This window comes from Stegostoma tigrinum, chromosome 4 (genome assembly GCF_030684315.1).
Source record: "Stegostoma tigrinum isolate sSteTig4 chromosome 4, sSteTig4.hap1, whole genome shotgun sequence".
Classification (NCBI taxonomy): domain Eukaryota; kingdom Metazoa; phylum Chordata; class Chondrichthyes; order Orectolobiformes; family Stegostomatidae; genus Stegostoma; species Stegostoma tigrinum.
This window is the reverse complement of record NC_081357.1, coordinates 4679567-4701627: the sequence shown is the minus strand read 5'-3', so window position 1 is coordinate 4701627 and position 22061 is coordinate 4679567. Positions and strand designations below refer to the sequence as shown.

The window sequence follows — 22061 nt, the reverse complement described above, 5'->3', positions numbered from 1 at the left end:
TCCACAACTCCACCAACCTTAGTGTCATCTGCAAATTTACTAACCCATCCTTCTATGCCCTCATCCAGGTCGTTTATAAAAATGACAAACAGCAGTGGACCCAACACCGACCCTTGCGGTACACCACTAGTAACTGGTCTCCAGGATGAACATTTCCCATCAACTACCACCCTCTGTCTTCTTTCAGCAAGCCAATTTCTGATTCAAACTGCTATATCTCCCACAATCCCATTCCTCCGCATTTTGTACAATAGCCTACTGTTGGGAACCTTATCAAACGCCTTGCTGAAATCCATATACACCACATCAACTGGTTTACTCTCATCTACCTGTTTGGTCACCTTCTCAAAGAACTCAATAAGGTTTGTGAGGCACGAACTACCCTTCACAAAACCTTGCTGACTATCCCTAATCAATTTATTCTTTTCTAGATGATGATAAATCCTATTTCTTATAGCCCTTTCCAACACTCTACCAACAACTGAGGTAAGGCTCACTGGTCTATAATTACCAGGGCTGTCTCTACTCCCCTTCCTGAACAGGGGAACCACATTTGCTATCCTCCAGTCGTCTGGCACTATTCCTGTAGACAATGATGAGTTAAAGGTCAATGCCAAAGGTTCGGCAATCTCCTCCCTGGCTTCCCAGAGGATCCTAGGATAAATCCCATCCGGACCAGGGGACTTATCTATCTTCACACTCTGTAGGATTTCTAATACCTCTTCCTTGTGAACCTCAAAGTGAATTTTTAAGATAAAGGATAGGGAAAGCAACATGACTGTTACATTGTCTTGGACGGTGTTGCGATTCTTGAGAGGTGGAGCTGTATTCCATTTTTCCAGCACACTTCTGATGTGGATGGTGGACAGGGTTTGGGAAATCCAGAGGGAAATTACTCACTACAGACTTCCTATTCTCTGAACCAACTTTGTAGCCACAGTATTTATATGACTCATTTAATTAACTCTCTTGTTTGAAGGGAGGTGCTAGACTATTGGTATTATCACTGAATTGTTAGACCAGAGACTCAGGTAATTTTCTGGACACTCAGGTTCAAATCCCATAGATTGTGGAATTTGAATTCAATAAAAAGACATTTGGAATTAAGAGTCCAATGATAACCATGAATCCATTGTTGGTTGTCAGAAAAACCCATTTCATTCACTAATGTTCTTTAGGGATGGAAGCTGCCATCCTTTCCTGGTCGGGCCTACATGGTTGATTCTTAACTGCCCCCTGGGCAACTGAGGATGGGTAACAAATGTTGGTCTCGTCAGCAATGCCGACATTCCATAAATGAATTTTTTAAAAACCCAGCACATTGAATTTAATTGGTCCAGGTCTATACTCCAGACTCTCAGAGCGAATCATAGATTTTGACTTTAATGCACACAGCGCAATACAGTCCAACAACAACATCAAGCCTACGGAAATGAAAACTTCACCCAACCTCTGTTCCCTTTCACTTGTTTTACTCTCCAACTCTTTTGCTATCATGTGGAGTGTACTTCATTCTCGGTTTGTCTAAGCCACATTTGCCTTCACATTGGCTGACTTTTATTTATTGCTCTATTTTTACCTGAAACATGTGTCGTGGTCATTTCAGTTTCATTTGTCTATCCCTTCATTTTTCAATGTCAAATCAATACCTCTGTTTTCACCCCTTCTCTCTCTCTCCAACCTCAGAAATGTAAAATCTCCTATGCTGTACCTAAATTACTTCTTACCTCAATATTCCCCTCCTGTGGTTCGATGGGAATCTCAGTGACATATTCATCCAAACGTTCCACACTGACCATCTGTGTTTCAGTTTGTGTGAAGCTAGATATTACACCAGAGAGTAGATTTGTGATTGACAGTGCATAGGACATAGCAAGACCCACGAGTTCTGAGTGAAGAAGAAAAAACGGCAGAGGTCACACAAGACCTGAATGTGAAAATCCCTGCTGTTTACTTGAGGTCAGGATGAAACTCAATCAAACTTTTATAAGCATTGTCACAAAACAGCATAACACAAAGAGTGAAACAGTTGTATTTAACTTCAAAGTCAGAAGGCTAATGGTTCAAGCCACATGCCAGAGACTTCAGTGGCAATAGTGCAGTCAGGAGCATCAAATTATAAAGTCAGTGGTCAAAAACATAGCACATGACCTTCAACTCAGCTAACTACGAAGTCATCCATTTTGAACCAAAGAAGGACAGATCTGGATTGGATACGGAACTGGCTTGAGGGTAGAAGCCAGAGAGTGGTGGTGGAGGAATCCTTTTCAGGCTGGATGCTGTGGCCAGCACCGTGCCACAAGGGTTGGTGCTGAGTCCACTGCTTTTCACCATTTTATATAAAATGACTTGGATGTGAAAATGGGAGGTATGGTTAGTAAGTTTGCAGATGACACCAAAATTGGAGGTGTGGTGGACAGCGAAGAAGTTTATCTCAGAGTACAATGGTGGGTCATTGATCAGATAGGACAATGGGCCAAGGAGTGGCAGATGGATTTTAATTTAGATAAATGTGAGGTACTGCATTTTGGAAAGGCAAATCAGAGCAACACTTATATGGTAAGGTCCTGGGGAGTGTTGCTAAACAACGAGACTTTGGAATTCAAGTTAATTGTTCCTTGAAAGTGGAGTTGCAAATAGGTAGGATAGTGAAGGCGGCGTTTGGTATGGTTCTCTTTCTTGGTCAGTGCACTGATTACAAGAGTTGGGAGATCATGTTGAGGCTGCACAGGACATTGTATAATTCTGGTCTTCCTGCTATAGGAAGGATGTTGTGAAGCTTGAAAGGGTTCACAAAAGATTCACAAGGATTTTGTGGTAAGTTCGGGAAGAGATTGCTGGGCTCCTTGCTCAGGTAGTTGTATCATCAACAGTGGTGTGAGATGTCAGAATACTAGAGATTGGCTCCTATGGTGCCATTATTTAAGAAAGGTTATAAGAAAAAGCCAGAAACTATAGACCCCTAAGCCTTACATCGGTGATGGGTAAGTTGTTTGAGGGGATTCTGAGGGACAGGATCTACTTGCATTTGGAATGGCAAGGACTTTCATGTATCACAAACTTGATTGAGTTTCTTGAAGAGGTAGTGGCAGTTGGAGTTTAATTTAGATCAATATGAGCTGTTGCATTTTAGTAAAGCAATCCAGGGCAGGACTTATACACTCATGGTAGAGCCCTGGGGTGTGTGGCTGAACAAAGAGACCTCGGGGTGTAGGTGCACACTTCCGTGAAGGTGGAGATAAAGAGAGACAGGGAGGTGAAGGAAGCGTTAAGCATGCTTGCCTTTGCTGGTCAGTGAGCTAAATACAGGATAACAAAGTGTGGAGCTGGATGAACACAGCAGGCCCAGCAACATCTCAGGAGCACAAAAGCTGACGTTTCGGGCCTAGACCCTTCATCAGAGAGGAGGATGGGGTGAGGGTTCTGGAATAAATAGGGAGAAAGGGGGAGGCGGACCGAAGATGGAGAGAAAAGAAGATAGGTGGAGAGGAGAGTATAGGTGGGGAGGTAGGGAGGGGATAGGTCAGTCCAGGGAAGATGGACAGGTCAAGGAGGTGGGATGAGGTTAGTAGGTAGGAAATGGAGGTGGGACTTGGGGTGGGAGGAAGGGATGGGTGACAGGAAGAACAGGTTAGGGAGGTAGAGACAGGCTGGGCTGGTTTTGGGATGCAGTGGGGGGAGGGGATGAGCTGGGCTGGTTGTGTGATGCAGTGGGGGTAGGGGATGAACTGGGCCGGTTTTGGGATGCGGTGGGGGAAGGGGAGATTATGAAGCTGGTGAAGTCCACATTGATACCATTGGGCTGCAGGGTTCCCAAGAGGAATATGAGCTGCTGTTCCTGCAACCTTCGGGTGGCATCATTGTGGCACTGCAGGAGGCCCATGATGGACATGTCATCTAAAGAATGGGAGGGGGAGTTAAAATGGTTTGCGACTGGGAGGTGCAGTTGTTTATTGCTAACCGACGCGCCTGGGAGGTGCTCCTGAGATGCTGCTTGGCCTGCTGTGTTCATCCAGCTTCACACTTTGTTATCTTGGATTCTCCAGCATCTGCAGTTCCCATTATCTCTGACACAGCTGAATACAAGAGTTGGGGTGTCATGTTGTTTCAGGTTTTTGAGAAGATTTATAGCTCAGGTCGTAAATGAGATTGTAGACTTGCTTGCCATGCCAATGTGTTTGATTGCAGTTTGATTACCCTGCCCGGTAACATTGTTCGTGCACCTTCAGTGAAGCGTTGGTGTTCTGTGCTGCTTGTTATTTATATGCCTCGGTTTGCTGGTGTTGTTGATTTTACTTCCGGTTCTGTATTTCAGTGGTTTGTATATTGGGTCCAGTTCAATGTGTTTGTTAATGGAGTTCCAGTTGGAATGCCAGGCCTCCAGGAATTCCCTGGCATGTCTCTGTTTGGCTTGTGCTATTATGGATATATCGCAGTCGACACTACATGGGAAGGTGCACTGACAATGTTACATAGCAGGGTGATGAAACATCTGCAATCAATCACAGCGGCTTGGCTAGTAAGTCTGCAACCTCATGTCATGTTGTGGCTGTACAGATATTGGTGAAGCCACTTTTTGGAATATTGTGTACAATTCTAGTCATTCTTGTATGAGGAGGATGGTGTTAAACTTGAGAAGGTGCAGAAAAGATTGGATGTTGCTGGGGCTGGAGGGTTTGAGCTCATAGAGATGGTCTTTTCCTCAAGGTGGTGGAATTCAAAACGAGAGGGCATAGGTTTAAGATCAGGGGGAAAAGATTTAAAAGGGGCCTAAGGGGCCATTTTTTTCATGCATAAGGTATTAAGTGTATGAAATGAGCTGCCAGAGGAAGTGGTGGAGGCTGGTACAATTACAACCTTTCAAAGGCATCTGGATAGGAAGGGTTTAGAGGGACATAGATCAAATACTGGCAAATGGGACTAGACTTATTTAGGATATCTGGTCAAGACAGATGGGTTGGGCCAAAGGGTCTGTTTCCATGCTGTATATCTGTGTGACTCTATGACTCAAGTGCAGACTCAGAGAAGTTTTTTCTGTCGTTAAACATTTAAAGGGTCAAAGAGCCTCTTCTGTCCTGTAGGATTCCATGATTCTTATGGCAGGCATGTCCATAAGGCCCTTCACCAACCTCTACAGATGCACCACTGAAAGCATACCATTCGTGCGCATAATGGCAGTTGCTCTGCCCAGGACTGGAAGAAACTACAGAAGGTGGTGTGCTCAGCCCAGACCATCATGGAAGCTAACCTTCCATCCATGGACTCCATTTACACGGCTCGCTGCCACAGAAAGGTTGTCAATATCAACAAAGATCCATCGCGCCCCGGTGATGATTTCCTACAACGTTCTCTGTTAGGCAGAAGATACAGAAACCTGTACACACGCAGTGACAGGTTCAGGAACAGCTTCTTCCTCGCCATTATCAGACTGATGGGTGGACTCTCTAGCCTAAAATTATGCTGATCTTGCTAATGTTGATCTTGCCGAGAGCATGCCCTGTGCAATGTAACCAGTATGCCTCTGTCTAAGTCTTCTCATTCTGGACATCCTTTACATGCTATGATCTGTCTGTACCGCCCATAAACAAAGCTTCTGATTGTATTTTGGTACAAGGTACAATAAATAAATAAATAAAATCATATCCAAGGAAGTGGTGGAGGCTGGTACAATTACAATATTTAAATGGCATCTGGATGGGAATATGAATAGGAAGGGTTTAGAGGGATGCGGTCCAAACGCTGGCAAATGGAACTAGATTTATTAAGGCTATCTGGTCAGTATGGATGAGTTGGACCAAAAGGTCTGTTTCTGTGCTGTACATCTCTATGATTCTCTGTCAACAATGTTGTCTCCAACTTTGCTTTGTCATTAGCAGCCTGCTTCTTGCTCAAAAGTGGCCATCCCAGTGTTAAACGAGCATAAAGGGCTGCAGCTTCAAGCAGCAATTGGATTACTGTATTTCTCAAATGGTAACAAGTGTGTAACAATGGATGTCTGAACAGTCAAAGGCCAATGAATACAATACTAAAGTTTGTAGCCAGCCAAATTGGGTAATACGGCACAGAAACAGGCTTTTCAGCCTCAGCCCAGTGCAGTGATATGCTTATGCTCCATTCAGGGCTCCTCCCTACCTTACCCAACAAAATTCACCATCATGGTGCCCTCTCTCATTCTCTTCTTATTACACTGTGGGACGTGGGTGCCGCTGCCTGGACAAACATTTAATGCCTGTTCCTGACTGCCTTTGAGAAGGTGGTGGTAAGCTGCCTTGTTGAATCACTGCAGTCCACCTGTTGCAGATAGAACCACAATGCCCTTAAGGGAAGGAATTCCAGGATTCTGACCTAGTGACAGTGAAGGAACAGCAATATAATTCCAAGTCAGGATATTTAGTGGTTTGGAAGGGAACTTGCGGGGGGTGGTGTTCCTGTGTATCTGTCGCCCTTGTGCTTCTAGATCAGAGTGGCCGTGGCTTTGGAAGGTGCTGTCAAAGGATCCTTGGTGAATTTCAGCTGCCCCTGAACATCGACGGTGAAGGGAGCAGATGTTTGTGGTCTTGGCGCCAATCAAATGGGCTGCTTCGTCCTGGATGGTGTCAAGCTTCTTCAGTGTTGTTGGAACTGTACTCATCCAACCAAGTGGACAGCATTCCATCACACTCTTGACTTGTGCCTTGTAGGTGGTGGACAGGCTTTGGGGAGTGAGGAGGCGAGTTACTTGCCACAGTATTCCCAACGCCTGACTTTATCTTATAGCCACTGCATATATGTGGTTTGTGTTTCTGGTTAATGGTAACCCTCAGGATGTTATTGGCAGAGTATTTGGTGAATGGTAACACCACTGAATGTCAAGGGGTGGTGGTTAGATTGTCCATTTGAACATGGACTGCTTCGGTTTCTGAGGGGTTGCAAATTATGTCATAGTGCAAACGTCCCTACTTCAGACCTTATGATAGAGGGAAGGTCATTGATGAAATAGTTGAAGATGGTTGGGCCTCGGACACTACCCTGAGGAGCTTCTGCAGAGATGTCCTGAAGCTGAGATGACTGACCTCTAACAGCCACAACCATCTTCCTGTGTGTCAGGTATGATTCCAAACAGTGGAGAGTTTGTCCCCTAATAGCCACTGATTCCAATTTTGTGAGGGCTTTTGATGCCACACTCGGTCGAATGCAGAATTGATGTCAAGGGCTGTCAATCGCACCTCACCTCTGGAATTCAGCCCTTTTGTCCATTTTTGACCCAAGGCTGTAAGGAGATCAGGGGCTGAGTGGCTCCGCAGGAATCCAAACTGGGCGTCACTGAGCAGGTTCTTGCTGAGGAGGTGCAGCTTGATAGCACTGTCACTGTTAGTGACACCTTCCATCACTTTACTGATCATCGAGAGGAGAGTGATGGGATGGTACTTGGCCGGTTGGATTTGTCCTGCTTTTTATGGACAATTGTGGGCAGTTTTATGGACAACTGTGGGCAATTTTCCACAGTACTGGGTAGATGCCAATGTTGTAACATTACTGGAACAGCTTGTCTAGGGGAGCAGGAAATTATGAGCACCAATCTTCAGTACTATTTTCGGAATTGTTGTGGGGCCTGTAGCTTTAGCACGATCCATTATTTCCAACAGTTTCTTGAAATCATGTGGAGTGAATTGAATTGGCTGTAATGCTGGGACCGCTGGAGGAGGCCAAGATTGGCACCTCCGGCTGGATTGCTGCTACTGCTGCAACTCCTTCAATTTACTTCAGCACTGTTCACTATACACTTATTTCTCTTATGCTAGGTTGTGGTCAAAAATTTATATTTCTCAATGTTTACATTAATTTACACAATTTACACTTTAGACATAGTCTATAACAGCAGATATAAATAAAGGAACATGTCTTTCACACTCAGCAAGCCTAACTTCTTACAATGAACATTACTTAAGTCACTTTTCCCCATGCTCTAAGTTCCCACTTCAATCAAATATCCCTCATATTAACTCAGTCGCTCCTCTCACTTCTCCCCCTCTACCCTCTGGAACCTCTCACTTCTCCTCTCCCCTCTCCTCCTCTCCCTTCTGGAACCTCTCATTTCTCTCCCCTACCCTCTGGAACCTCTCACTTCTCTCCCCCACCCTCTGGAACCTGTCATTGCTTACCCCCCTGCCCTTTCTGGAATTTGTCACTTCTCCACCTCTTCCCTTTGAAGTCACTCATGTCTCCCCCTCTCCCCTCAGGAATCCTTCACTTCTCCCCTACTACCCTCTGGAACCCCTCCCTTCTCCTACTATACCATTGTGAGCCTATCTTCGGCATACACAAGGGAGAAGCAGTCTCTATTTGGAGGAACAGCTCCTTTCAGAATGTACTTGTTCTGGGATGAATCTGGGACTGACACTTCACTGGTGGGTTGCTGCTATTGTGCAATAAAGTTTCCCACTGCCCTGTGTATTGTGCACCTTGTTTGATGTGGTCAAGTCACTCCTACCATGCTCCAGTGTTTGTACCTAGCACTAGTTTTGAGTTTAGGGTGACTGAATGAAAAATTGGAGATGGTGGTGTCACCATTCCCTTATCTGCTTTGCTCTTCCCGGGAGCAGGAGTTGGTTCTGGTTGAAGAACCTGGTGAGTTGCAGCAATACACCATGTCACTGGGATAATACCAATCCCTATGCCCCACTGATGGATGAGATCTGATCAATGGACTACTGCAACCTCAAAGAACTCAAGTTCTTGAGTTTTGATTGAGCTGCAGTCATCGAGATCAGGATGAATTCAGTATGGGGACAGTCACAATGACAGTGGCGATCTTGCGCTAGTTCACTGATTCATTGTGCTGCATATGTCAAAGAGAAGGAGTGAAGCCATTCTAACTTACCAGGATTCCCCCTTTTCAGTCCATGCTCAATGACAGCAATAATAGCAATGGAAGTCACCACGGCAACACCAATCATCTGCAGTCTGATGTCAAGCCACTGCACAGCAGTGTTGCCAGTGTAAAGGCAGCGCTGGTTGAGCTCCAGACGACGAGCATTCTCCTCCTCAAACCTGAACACACCATCAAGAGAAACTTTAACAAAAGAATCTCAACTAAGTGGACAGCTACTCAGAGTATAAATTCAAAAAACCTGAAAGTAAGGCAACCTAGGAGCTCATATCAATGGCATTCTGGCAACAAAACAAGAAGCATCATGTCAATATTGGCAGATAAATGCTTGAATCTGGAGTCTGCATTACTTCCTTTAGAAGACACACACAGTTTCCCAGTGAAAGCTAACTGACCTAAAATGGGCCTGCTTTTCTCTGTCTTCTACCCTTTACTGACCAAGACGTTGAGAGTTTTCCAATTCTCTGGGATTTTTTTCGGATTGTAATGATTCTTGGCGATTACTACCAGTGAATCCATTATCTCTACAGAACTCCTTTGTATATCCCAGGATGCATCCGTTCAGGTCGAGGGCACTTCAGTAGCCCCCTTCGTGTCCTTAGCACTTTTTCTCTGATGGTTATTGTGTTTATCTCCTTTCCTCCTTTTGCTTCTTGATTATTTAATAATGTTGGAATGTTATTACAGTCTGCTACTGTGAAGACCAATGCAAAGTATTCCTTCAACTGCTCTATTTCCTGGTAACCCATTATTATTTCCCCAGCCTTGTTCTCTGAGGAACCTGTGCTCACTTAAGTTTACCCTCAAAGTCTATTACATCCCTCTTTATTACTTGTCTTGAATCTTTCGTTAATTTTTAAAACTTTCGCAATCCTCTGTCCTACCACTAATCTTTGACACATTGCACATTTTCTTTCAATTTGATGCTATTCTTAACTTCCTAGATAAATGATGGTTGATGTATCCCCTTCCCAGAGTCCTTCTTCCTCACTGGGATACATATTTGCTTTGAGCCAGAAACTATTTTTTTAAAATGCCTGCCACAGTAATACAACTGTCTTTGCTGCAATACCCCTCTCCTGTCCAGTCCAGTTATTTCTAACACAAGTTTCTCCCTCTCAACAAAATGCTAAATTCAACCATGTTACTGTTTCCTAGGGAACATTTTTCCGTCTGCCATATTTATAAAACCTGCCTCATTTTGGCGCAGGCTTGGAGGGCCGAAGGGCCTGTTCCTGTGCTATAGTTTTCTTTATTACATGCTGTCAGATTCAAAACAGCCTGATCCCTGATCCACATATTATTCCATGAAACTATTTCAAATACACTCCATGGGGTCTTCTTTGCAGCCACCTCTGCCAACCTGACTTTCCTAATTTACAAGATGAAAGTTAGCCATAGTGAATGTACTGCCTTTGTGACATGCCCTCGTTTTTTTCAGGTTTATTCTCTATGCCCTGGATATTAGGGAGGTATAGTCCACTCTGACTAGAATCTTCCTTCCCTTCATATTTCTTATTTTCACTGATATAGATTATACATCGGCCTATCTGAGATCATTTCTCGCTGTCAAACTTATTCAACACTGCACCAACAATGCTAACTTACCCACCTTCCCATCCTCCCTGTATTTTCACATACCTTGGAATATCCAGTTCAAACTTTAATTAGCTTATCTCTGTAATGGATGGAATAAAATAGCCACCAACTTTTATTTGTGAGGTTAAATCATCTCACTTGTTCCAAAGCAAAGAGCCATTAATTGTCTTTGTATGACGTCTTTCCCGTTTGACTCTATTTACTGCTGTTTTTCGATGTTTGTACACTCTGTCCCTTTCTATCCACCCTGGGTATCATTATCCAAATATCTGACCTCTAACGCTGCTATATCTTCTTGCTTTCCCCTTTCCCTTCCCACCACAACCGCCAGCAATTTTTGCTACTGCATTTATTCCATTCCATATTAACCAACCTGACCACCCTTCTCTTCCTGCTTGTTCTGCTGTAAACTGAGCTGAGAAGTGTTTACATGATTTAATATTTTGAGGGGTTCATTGAGAGTTTGGGGCCGTGGTATTCAGAAGTCAGCAGGTTCACAATCTTTTCTTTTGCTGGAAACACCACGGATAACAGTTCAATGCAGTGAGAAAGTTGTTAAGAGGAAGAAAACAGCATTGTTACCCAGCAACAGGAATTGAGTGGCATACAGAAAGGGGCAGAAGTCAGGCTGTATATGGTGTAGGCTGTAGGATTCTGGACACCGGGTGTAGTGAAAGTAAAGGTAAGTTTTGTTTGCAATTTATTTTGACTATCTCAAGGAGGGATACTAACCGAAGATAACCATTGAGTGAGAGGAGAGTGATAATGGGAACTGCAGATGCTGGAGAATCCAAGATAAAAAAGTGTGGAGCTGGATGAACACAGCAGGCCAAGTAGCATCTTAGGAGCACAAAAGCTGACGTTTTGGGCCTAGACCCCTCATCAGAAAAGGGAGATGGGGAGAGAATTCTGAAATAAATGGGGAGAGAGGGCGAGGCGGACCGAAGATGGATAGAGGAGAAGATAGGTGGAATTGAGAGTATGGGTGGGGAGATTTTGAAGCTGGTGAAATCCACATTGATACCACTGGGCTGCAGGGTTCCCAAGCGGAATATGAGTTGTTGTTCCTGTAACCTACGGGTGGCATCATTGTGGCACTGTAGGATGCCCAGGATGGACATGTCGTCTGAGGAATGGGAGGGGGAGTTGAAATGGCTCGCGACTGGGAGATGCAGTTATTTACTGCAAACCAAGCATAGGTGTTCTGCAAAGTGGTCCCCAAGCCTCCGCTTGGTTCCCCCAATGTAGAGGAAGCCACACCGTGTACAGTGGACGCAGTATACCACATTGGTGGATGTGCAGGTGAACATCTGCTTGATATGGAAAGTCATCTTGTGGCCTGGGATGGGGGTGAGGGAGGAGGTGTGGGGGAAAGTGTAGCACTTCCTGTGGTTGCAGAGGAAGGTGCCGGTTGTGGTGGGGTTGAAGGGGAGTATGGAGCGAACAAGGGAGTCGCGGAGGGAGTGGACTCTCCGGAAGGCAAACAAGGGTGGGGTGGGAAAAATGTCTTTGGTGGTGCGGTCAGATTGTAGATGGCAGAAGTGTCGGAGGGTGATGCGTTGTATCCGGAGGTTGGTAGGGTGGTATGTGAGGACTAGGGGGATTCTCTTGGTACAGTTATTGCGAGGGCGGGGGTGAGGGATGAGGTATGGGAAATGCAGGAGACGTGGGCAAGGGCGTTCTCAACCACTGTGAGGGGTAAGTTGCGGTCCTTGAAGAACGAGGACATCTGAGATGGGCGGGACTGGAATGCCTCATCCTGGGAGCAGATGCAGCGGGGGCGAAGGAATTGGGAATAGGGGATGGAACTTTTGCAGGGTGGTGGGTGGGAGGAGGTGTATTCTAGGTAGCTGTGGGAGTTGGTGGGCTTGAAATGGACATTGGTCTGTAGGTGATTGCCTGAGATGGAGACAGAAAGATCCAGGAAGGTAAGAGATGGTCCAGGTGAACTTGAGGTTGGGGTGGAAGGTGCTGGTGAAATGGATGAACTGTTCAAGCTCCTCTTGGGAGCATGAGGCGGTGCCGATACAATCATCAATGTAACGGAGGAAGAGGTGGGGTTTGGGGCCAATGTAGGTGCGAAACAGGGACCGTTCCACATAATCTACAAAGAGGCAGGCCTATCTTGGGCACATGCGGGTACCCATGGCCACCCCCTTTGTCTGTAGGAACTGGGAGGAATCGAAAGAAAAGTTATTGAGGGTGAGGACAAGTTCAGCTGGGCGGATGAGGGTGTCGGTGGAGGAGGATTGGTCGGGTCTATGGGACAGGAAGAAGTGGAGGGCCTTAAGGCCATCTGCATGGGGAATGCAAGTGTATAGGGACTGGGTGTCCATGGCAAAAATGAGGTGTTGGGGACTGGGGAATTGGAAGTTCTGGAGGAGGTGGAGGGCGTGGGTGGTGTCACGGACATAGGTAGGGAGTTCCTGAACCAAGGGGGAGAAAATGGAGTCCAGACAGCTGGAGATGAGTTCGGTGGGGCAGGAACAGGCAGAGACAGTGGGTCGACCAGGGCAGGCGGGTTTGTGGATTTTGAGAAGGAGATAGAAACGGGACGTGCGGGGTTGGGGAACAATGAATTTGGAGGCTGTGGGTGGGAGGTCGCCTGAGGTGATGAGGTCATGGATGGTTTGGGAGATGATGGTTTGGTGCTCAGGGGTGGGGTCATGATCAAGGGGGCAGTGGGAGGTGGTGTCGGAGAGTTGGCGTTTGGCCTCAGCAATGTAGAGGTCAGCATGCCATACTACCACTGCGCCTCCCTTGTCTGCGGGTTTGATGGTGAGGTTGGGATTGGAGCGGAGGGCTGCCCGTTCCACAGGGGAGAAGTTGGAGCGGGTGAGAGAGATGGAGAGGTTGAGGCATTTAATGTCTCGACAGCAGTTGGAGATGAAGAGGTCGAGGGAGGGTAGGAGGCCTGGGGGTGGCGTCCAGGAGGAGGGCTTGTGTTGGAGGTGGGAGAAGGGGTCAGTGGAGGGAGGGTTAGGCTCCCGGTTAAAGAAGTAAGCGTGGAGACAACGGCGGCGGAAAAACTGCTCAATGTCCAGACGTGACTGGTATTCATTGATGTGTGGGTGGAGGGGGACAAAGGTGAGTCCCTTGCTGAGGACTGGCCGTTCGTCTTCTGTCAGTGGGAGGTCTGGAGGGATGGTGAAGATTCGGCAGGGCTTGAATGTAGACTGCAGTCCACTGGGGATGATCTGATTCCGTAGGCAGGTGATGTGGCTGTGGTACCTGGTTTGCTTCAGGACATGTTTGAGCAGTTTCAAGGCCGAAGAGACCACCAGAGAGTTGCAGTGGGAGAAAGATCCCACTGAGGTTGGTCCACAGGGAGGAGGGTAACTTGAGTGAAAGTGCAGAAATTCACCGAAAAGAATTGGATGACAGCTGTGCCAGCCAGAACAAGAAACTCTAGTGATAACTCTTCTGCGAGGTCTGGGTGTCTGTAAGGATATTGCTGATATACTGCTGTGCTTTGTACATGTGGTTGGGAGACAGTACAATTTGAATGTGGCACAGCTTGCGTAAGTGTGCTGAGCGGAGTCGAGGAAGGCAGGTCATGCAGGAGACCCCTATAACTATCCCCCTTTCTGACAGATATATCATTTTAGATACCATTGGGGGAGGAGACAACTGTGCAGGGCAAAGCAGGGGGAGCTAACCTCTTGGCACTATGGGTGGGTCTGTTATACAAAAGGAGGAAAAAGCAGAACAATTGCAGTGTGGGATTAATTGTAAAGCGAACAGACAGGCATTTCTGCAACAGCAAAAGAGACAGCAGGATGATATGTTGCCCCCCTGGTTGCAAGGTCAGAAATGTCACTTAATGGCTTCAGGGCATTCTGAAGAGGGAGGGTAAAAAGGTAGAGGTGGTGGTACATGTTGGTAGAAAAAGGAATGATATCCTGAAAGCAGAATTCAGGGAGCTAGGAAATAGATTAAAGAACAGGACTCAAAGGACAGCAATCCCTGGATTATTTCCGGATTGGATTCAAAAGTGGCTCGTTGGTCGGAAGCAGAAGGTGATGGTTGAAGGTGGTTTCCCAGACTGGAGGCCTGTGACTAGTGGAGTGCCACAAGGGCTGGTGATGGGACCTTTGTGATTTGTTATTTACATAAATAATCTGGATGTGAATGTACAAGACATGATCAGTAAGTTTGCAGATGATACAAAATTAGGCGGTATCATTGATAGTGAAGAAGGTTATCAAAAATTACAGAGGGATCGTGCTCAGATGGGGAAGTGGGCTCAGGATTGGCAAATGCAATTCAATACAGATAATTGTGAAGTGTTGCACTTTGGAAAGTCAAACCAAAGTAGGACTTATACAACAAATGGAAAGGTTCTGAGCAGTGGTGAGGAACAGAGGGACCTAGGAGTACAGAATATTGGTCGTTGAAAGTGGTGTCAATGGTAGACAGGGTGGTGAAGAAGGGATTTAGCATGCTGGCCTTCATTGGTCAAGGCAATGAGTACAGGAGTTGGGACATAAGTTGTAAAAGTTGTTGGTAAGGCTGCACTTGGGAATATTGTGTACTGTTTTGGTCACCCTGTTCTAGGAAAGAAACAGTTAAACTGGAAAGTGTGCAAAAAAGTTTACAAGGATGTTACCAGGGCTAGCAGACCTGAGTTATAGGGAAGAGGTTGGCCAGGATAGGACTTTATTCCTTGGAACGTAGGAGGTTGAAGGGTGTACTTATTGAGCTGTTTAAAATCATGAGGGACATCAACAGGATGAATGCATACAATCTTTTTCCCAGGAAATGGGGAATTGAAAACTAGAGGGCATAGGTTTAAGGTGAGAGGGGGAAAATTTAAGAAGGACATGAGGGGCAACTTCTTCATGTGGAAAGTGGTGTGTATATGGAATGGGCTGCCAGAGAAAGTGGTTGAGGTAGGTACAATGGGAACATTTGAAAAACGTTTGGATAGGTACATTGATGGTAAGAGCTTAGAGGGATATGGACCAAATGAGGACAATTGGTACTAGCTGAGTGGGCATCATGGTCAGCATGGACCAGTTCGGGCCAAAGGGCCTGTTTCCATTCTGTGTCACTCTATCACTCTATGAGTGAGTTTAGAACTGGAAGGCTTATCCAGGTTACTAGGACACTGAGACCAATCTTTTGGGGTGGTGAGACCTGTACAAGGCAGGAAGGTTCCCCCGAACTGAAATGGGACTGGCAAAGAGGTTCGTTAATGCTGTCAGGGAGTGTTCAGACTAATTTGACAGGGGAATGGCATCCAGCAAGAACATGTTCAGCCAAATAAGACGAACTGTCAAAATTGGAATAGAAAGCATGGGAATCAGGAAGGCAGAGACATTATAAGCCAGTTAAGGCACAAGGAGGTTTGGCAAGGTTGAAACGCAATTATTTGAATGAAGAGAGTCTGACAAAGTAGATGAGTTGAGAGCACAAATTAACATATGGAGATACAGTGTCATTGGTATCTCAGAGACATGGTTGAGTGAGGGACAGGATTGGCAGCTCAATATTCCAGGATATATGTCTTCAGGTGAGACACGGAAGGAGCATGAAAAAAAGACAGGAGTGTTTCAATTTTGATGAGGGCAACTAATACAGCAAGAAGGAGGGATGACAACTTGAAAACCTCCTCAAGGGAAGCTTTATGGGTGGAACATAAAAACTTAAAAAGGAGCAATTGCATTGATAAGAGTGTTCCATTAAAAGTCCAAGAGAAACACAACAGCACATATGTAGGCCAAGTGTAGGGAAGTGTAAAAGTAATAGGGTCATGATAGTGGGGGATTTCAATTTTCCCAGCATTAACCAGGGTTGTCATAGTGTGAGAGTCAGCAGAATTCCTAAAATACATCTAGGAGAACTTTTAAAGCCAGTATGTAAAAGGCTCTACAAGAGAAGGGGCGTCCCTGGATTTAATTTTAGGTAGGGAAGCCAAGCAAATCTTTGACTTATCAGTGGGGGAGCATTTTGCAGATGTTGATCCTAACTCAGTTAGATCCAAGATTATAATGTAAAAATCTTCCTGAGGAAGTGGTGGACGTGGGTACAATTACAACATTTAAAAGACATTTGGATAAGTACATGAATAGGAAAGGTTTGGAGGGATATGGGCCAGGAGCAGGAGTAGGGACTAGTTTGGTTTTGGATTATGTTCAGCATGGACTGGTTGGGTCAAATGGTCTGTTTCCATGCTGTATGACTCTATGACTGCATAAAAGAACAAGGCTGAGCCTGAAACCAAAATTCTCAATTGGGGTCAAGAAGATTTTAGTAAGATCAGATATGATTCTGCAGGAATGGATTGAGAACAGAGACTTTTAGAAAAATCTGTCTCAGAACAGTGGGATACATTAAAGGAGGAAATTCGGAGAGTACAGGACTAACATGTTCTCAAATAGACAAAAGAATGGAAACATCAATTCCTCTGAGAACCCTGAATATCAAAGCATATACAAGATTGGATAAAGAGGAAAAAGGGAGGGTCAAAGCACATACTGAGGGATCAAAACAGCAGAAGCTCTGGAGTAGTGCATAATGTATACGGCAAAACAAAAATACAAAAATTGGTTGGGTACTAATTAATGAGGAGGATCGCCTCCTAAATTGCTAAAATGTTAAAGTGCCCATAGTTTTTTCAGGGTTGTGTAGATTAGATGGGTTACAGGGAGATGCTCCGCGGTTCGGTGTGGACTTGTTGGACCGAAGGACCTGCTTCCTCACTGCAGGGGATTCTATGAATTTAATCCAGATGGAAATATGAGGCGACGCACTTGGATAAAGTGGTTGAAAGGCTAATAGGATAGGATAGTTGATCTTCTGAAGAATGTCCCGAGCTGAAACATCAACTTTCCTGCTCCTCTGATGCTGCCTGGCCTGCTTTGCTCCTGCAGCTCCACATTGTGTTATCTCTGACTCCAGCATCGGCTGTTCTTACTGACTAATAGGATATTTACCTTTGTTATGCATACCCAAGATTTGACAAGGAGGAAGGTTATACTGGAACTGTAGAAAATAATTGGTTAGGCCAAACCAAAGTATTGTTTGCAGTTCTGGAATCCACATTAGAGGAGATTTATCAGGATGACTGAAGAGTTTCAGTTTTGAAGCAAGATTGAACAGATTGGGGATAATGGGAACTGCAAATGCTGGAGAATCCAAGATAACAAAGTGTGGAGCTGGATGAACACAGCAGGCCAAGCAGCATCTCAGGAGCACAAAAGCTGATGTTTCGGGCCTCAACCCTAGACACTTTGTTATCTTGAACAGACTGGGGTTGTTTTCCTTAGAGCAGTGGAGACTTTGGGGGGACATGATTGTGAGGGGCATAAATAGCATAGAGAGGAAAAAACATTTCCCCTCGATAGAGGGATCAATGACCAGGGACACTGATTTCAGGTAAGAAGCAGGGCATTTAGAAATATGATAGGAATCTGGAACTTTGCCTGTATGGGTGATCGAGGCAGAAAAACTCCAAACACTTAACAAGTATTTTGATGTGTACTTGTGGTGCCAAGGCATAAGGCTATGGCCCAAATGCTGGAAAATGGGAATAGAATAACTAGGCTTTGTTTAGAACCTTTTCTTATGACTGTGGTGTAATTCTGACTCCTTTTCTGAGATCTGCCATGAAATGTCTCCAACTTCTTTCTGTCTGATGGAGGATTGTTCACTTTTTAAATCTTATTTAATAAACGCTTCATTATTTGTGACAGAATGATACTGCAGTCTCTTTCGCAGGCCAAGCAGCATCAGAGGAGCAGAAAAGCTGCTTTTCGGGAATGAACCCTTCTTCAGAATTTAAACATATATTAAAAATATCATTTGACACAATTTTCTAAAATATAACTTGCAGATTGGAGGGTCCTTGCCAAAAGGTCGCCTTTTCTGAACAGCTCACCTTGCAACTGCTCGCGATGCCCTGATGGTAGTGAGACCAGTCAGAGTCTCTGAGAATTGTGTATAGATGGGTGACAGTGTAATAGCTGTGAGCCGCTTGAGCTCCCTCGAGGTGAAGCGATAGTAGCGCTGCATGTAGAAATACAGGATAACCAATGGCACTAAAACGAGTAAAATCCAGGGAAGGCTGTAGCTGATCATTAGTATTGTCCCAAACAGACCATATATAGTTGCCAAGAATATGTTGAGGATGAAGGGTAGTGCGTCATCCACACAGTAGAGATCAGATGAGAAACGGTTCACAATGCGTCCAACTGGTGTAACATCAAAGAATGTTGTTGTTGCCTAAAAATGAAATAAAAACAAACATGCCAATTTTGTCAATTACTATTCCTAATGCCTGGCCAGGCATGCTATGAAAAAATATATATTTTACAGTCAGTAACTGAACTCTACAGTTTAAAAAAACAAAGTCAGGATCTAACAAGACAGGACCAGACCTGTCGAGGATTCGTAGAACATAGAACAGTACAGCACAGTACAGGCCCTTCGGCCCACAATGTTGTGCTGAACTTTTACACGAAACCTAAGGTCTATCTAACCTCCACCCCTACCTTATACTATCATCCATATGCCTACCTAACAGCCGTTTAAATGCCCCTAATGACTAACTACCCTCTCCAGCAATGTATTCCACGTCCCTACAACTCTCTGAGTAAATAACCTACCTCTGATGTCTCCCTGATATCTACCTTCTTTCAATTTAAAACTTTTCCCCCTCATAAAAGCTACCTCCACCCGAGGAAAAGGTCTCTGGCTGTCCACTCTATCCCTACCTCTGATCATTTTGTCCACCTCTCATCCTTTGTCTTTCTAAAGAGAAAAGCCCTAGCTCTTGCAACCTTTCCTCATAAGACCTTCCCTCCATTCCAGGTAACATGCTGGTAAACCTCGTCTGAACCTTTTACAATGCTTCCACATCTTTCCTGTAATGAGGTGACCAGAACTGGACACAATACTCCAGATGTGACCAAACCAGGCTTTTGTATAGCTGGAGCATAACTTACTGGCTCTTGAACTCAATGCCTCTATTAATGAAAGCTAACACACCATATGCCTGGCTGTTGGTTTGTTCACCGAGCTTGGCAAATGAATTGCAAACGTTTCGTCTCCAGTCAAGAAGACATCATCAGTGCGAAGGTGGGTGATTCCTCTGGTGCTCGCCTTTATATAGGTTGCCTAAGCGTAGTTAATGTTCTCGATTTTGATTAGTAGATATTTTAGTAGTTAATGTTCTCGATTTTGATTGGTAGATATTTTAGTAGTTAATGTTCTCGATTTTGATTGGTAGATATTTTAGTAGTTAATGTTCTCGATTTTGATTGGTAGATATTTTAGTAACCTAAATCAAGTTTGTGTTATGGTTTGTCAAGTTGCCATTTGTTTGGTTGTTTGAATCGTTTCTGCGTGCCTTGGGTTCGTGGCGTTTGGTCTCTTCCGCGGTTCCCCCAAGTTCGTTGTTCCCTTGTCCATAACGGTTGATAGGCTGGATCGATTTTGATGTGCTTGTTTATTGCTTCTTCGGATGAGTACCATGCCTCGATAAATTCCCGTTCTTGTTTGGTATTTCCTTGTGCCAGTACCTTCACGTTGTTCCAGTCGAACTGGTGTCCCTCTTGGCCCCCACGGACGGATACCAGTGACATTGGGTCGTGCCTTCGGGCGGCGAGCTGGTGTTCATGGATTCTCGTAGACAGCTTTCTTTCGGTTTGACTGACTGAGTGTTTGGTGCAGTTGTTGCGTTGAATTTGGTAGATCACGTTGCTTCTTTTCATCAAATCCAGTTTCCCTTTGGGTTTTGATAGTCTGCTCCTGAGTGTATTCATGGGCTGGTAGGCGATGGTTACTCCATGTTGTCGAAATAGTCTTGCTGTCATCTCAGAAATATTCTTGATATATGGGAGGACGATTCTCCTGTTTTCATGTTGTCTTGGAGGAATTGTCGCTGTGCGAATTTTCAGTGTCCTCCGGATGAAGTTTCTCGGATAGCCATTTTTTGTGAAAACTTCATATAATCATTTCTCCTCTTTCAATTTGGCTTCTGTGGTATTGCAGCGTGTGTCGATTCGCTTGAATAGCGTCCGGATACAGCTTTGCTTGTGGCATTTTGGGTGGTTGCTGTGGTAGCTCAAAAGTTGATCTGTGTGAGTTTCCTTCCTGTAGACTTCGGTTTGGAGTTGTCCGTTCGGTATTCGGGTGACGAGAACATCCAAAAACGCCAATTTGTTATCAGTCTCAGTTTCCATTGTAAAAGTGATGTCATGAAAGACGTTGTTCAGTAGTTTGTTTGTTCTGACCAATTGGCTTTTCTTGATGATGGTGAATGTGTTGTCTACGTAGCGACCCATGTTTTGGGGTTGAGTTCTGGTAGAATGATCCGTTCCAGTTTTTGCATTGTGACTTCTGCGATGAATCCCGAGATGGGAGATCCCATGGATGCTCCCCGCAGTTGCTGGTAATGGTCTCTGTCGAACTCAAAGTAGGTTGTTAGGCAGAGATCAAGGAGTTCGCAAACATCTTCCTTGCTGAGTGATCCATGCGTGGCCCCATGGTTGTCCAACAGGTCGGCAACTGTGGGTTTGGTGGAGTTGAGGTCCACTGATGTAAACAGGGAGGTTACGTCGAATGACACCATTATCTCGTCTTCCTCGATTTGTACGCCTCTCAGCTTTTCTAAGAATTGCTGCGCATTACTAATTGAGTACGGGGATCCATTGATAAGACGTTTCACCCATTTCCATAGTTTCTTTGATAAATTGTAGGTTGGTGTTTTTGGAAGTGAGACAAATTCAATGCAACAACTGCACCAAGCACTACGTCGGTCAAACCGGAAGAAAGTTGTCTACGAGAATCCATGAACACCAGCTCGCCGCCCGAAGGCACGACCCAATGTCACTGGTATCCGTCCGTGGGGGCCAAGAGGGACACCAGTTCGACTGGAACAACGTGAAGGTACTGGCACAAGGAAATACCAAACAAGAACGGGAATTTATCGAGGCATGGTACTCATCCGAAGAAGCAATAAACAAGCACATCGAAATCGATCCAGCCTACCAGCCGTTACGGACAAGGGAACAATGAACTTGGGGGAACCGTGGAAGAGACCAAACGCCACGAACCCAAGGCACGCAGAAACGATTCAAACAACCAATCAAATGGCAACTTGACAAACCATAACACAAACTTGATTTAGGTTACTAAAATATCTACCAATCAAAATCGAGAACATTAACTACGCTTAGGCAACCTATATAAAGGCGAGCACCAGAGGAATTACCCACCTTTGAACTGATGATGTCTTCTCGACTGGAGATGAAACGTTTGCAATTCATTTGCCAAGCTCGGTGAACAAACCAACAGCCAACCAATTTACCCGAGCTACTAATATTTCGCAACATCTCTAACACCATATGCCTTCTTAACAACTCCATCCACCTGGGTGGCAGCTTTCAAAGAACTGTAGACATGAACCCAAGATCCCTCTGCTCCTCCACACTGCCAAAAATCTTTCCATTAACCCTGTATTCTGCTTTCAAGTTTGTCCTTCCAAAATGAACCACCTCACACTTTTCAGGGTTAAACTCCTTCTGCCACTTCTCAGACCAGCTCTGCATTCTATCAACGTCCCTTGGTAACCTAGAACAGCCCTCGG

At 45.0% G+C, this 22061-nt stretch overlaps 1 protein-coding gene across 8 annotated transcripts in view; it reads right to left on the bottom strand.

The window, feature by feature from the left end:
- Window positions 1-22061, bottom strand: part of abcc10 (ATP-binding cassette, sub-family C (CFTR/MRP), member 10) — a 164151-nt gene that overhangs the window by 40482 nt on the left and 101608 nt on the right. For 7 of the 8 annotated variants that reach the window (XM_059645109.1, XM_059645110.1, XM_059645108.1 and 4 more), the window contains 3 exons: window positions 18351-18694; window positions 8861-9030; window positions 1728-1888 (listed from right to left, as the gene is read on the bottom strand). In XM_059645109.1, the coding sequence (XP_059501092.1) occupies window positions 1728-1888; window positions 8861-9030; window positions 18351-18694 (675 nt within the window). The remainder of the gene's footprint in view (window positions 1-1727; window positions 1889-8860; window positions 9031-18350; window positions 18695-22061) is intronic. The other variant, XM_059645112.1, reaches the window with a different exon arrangement.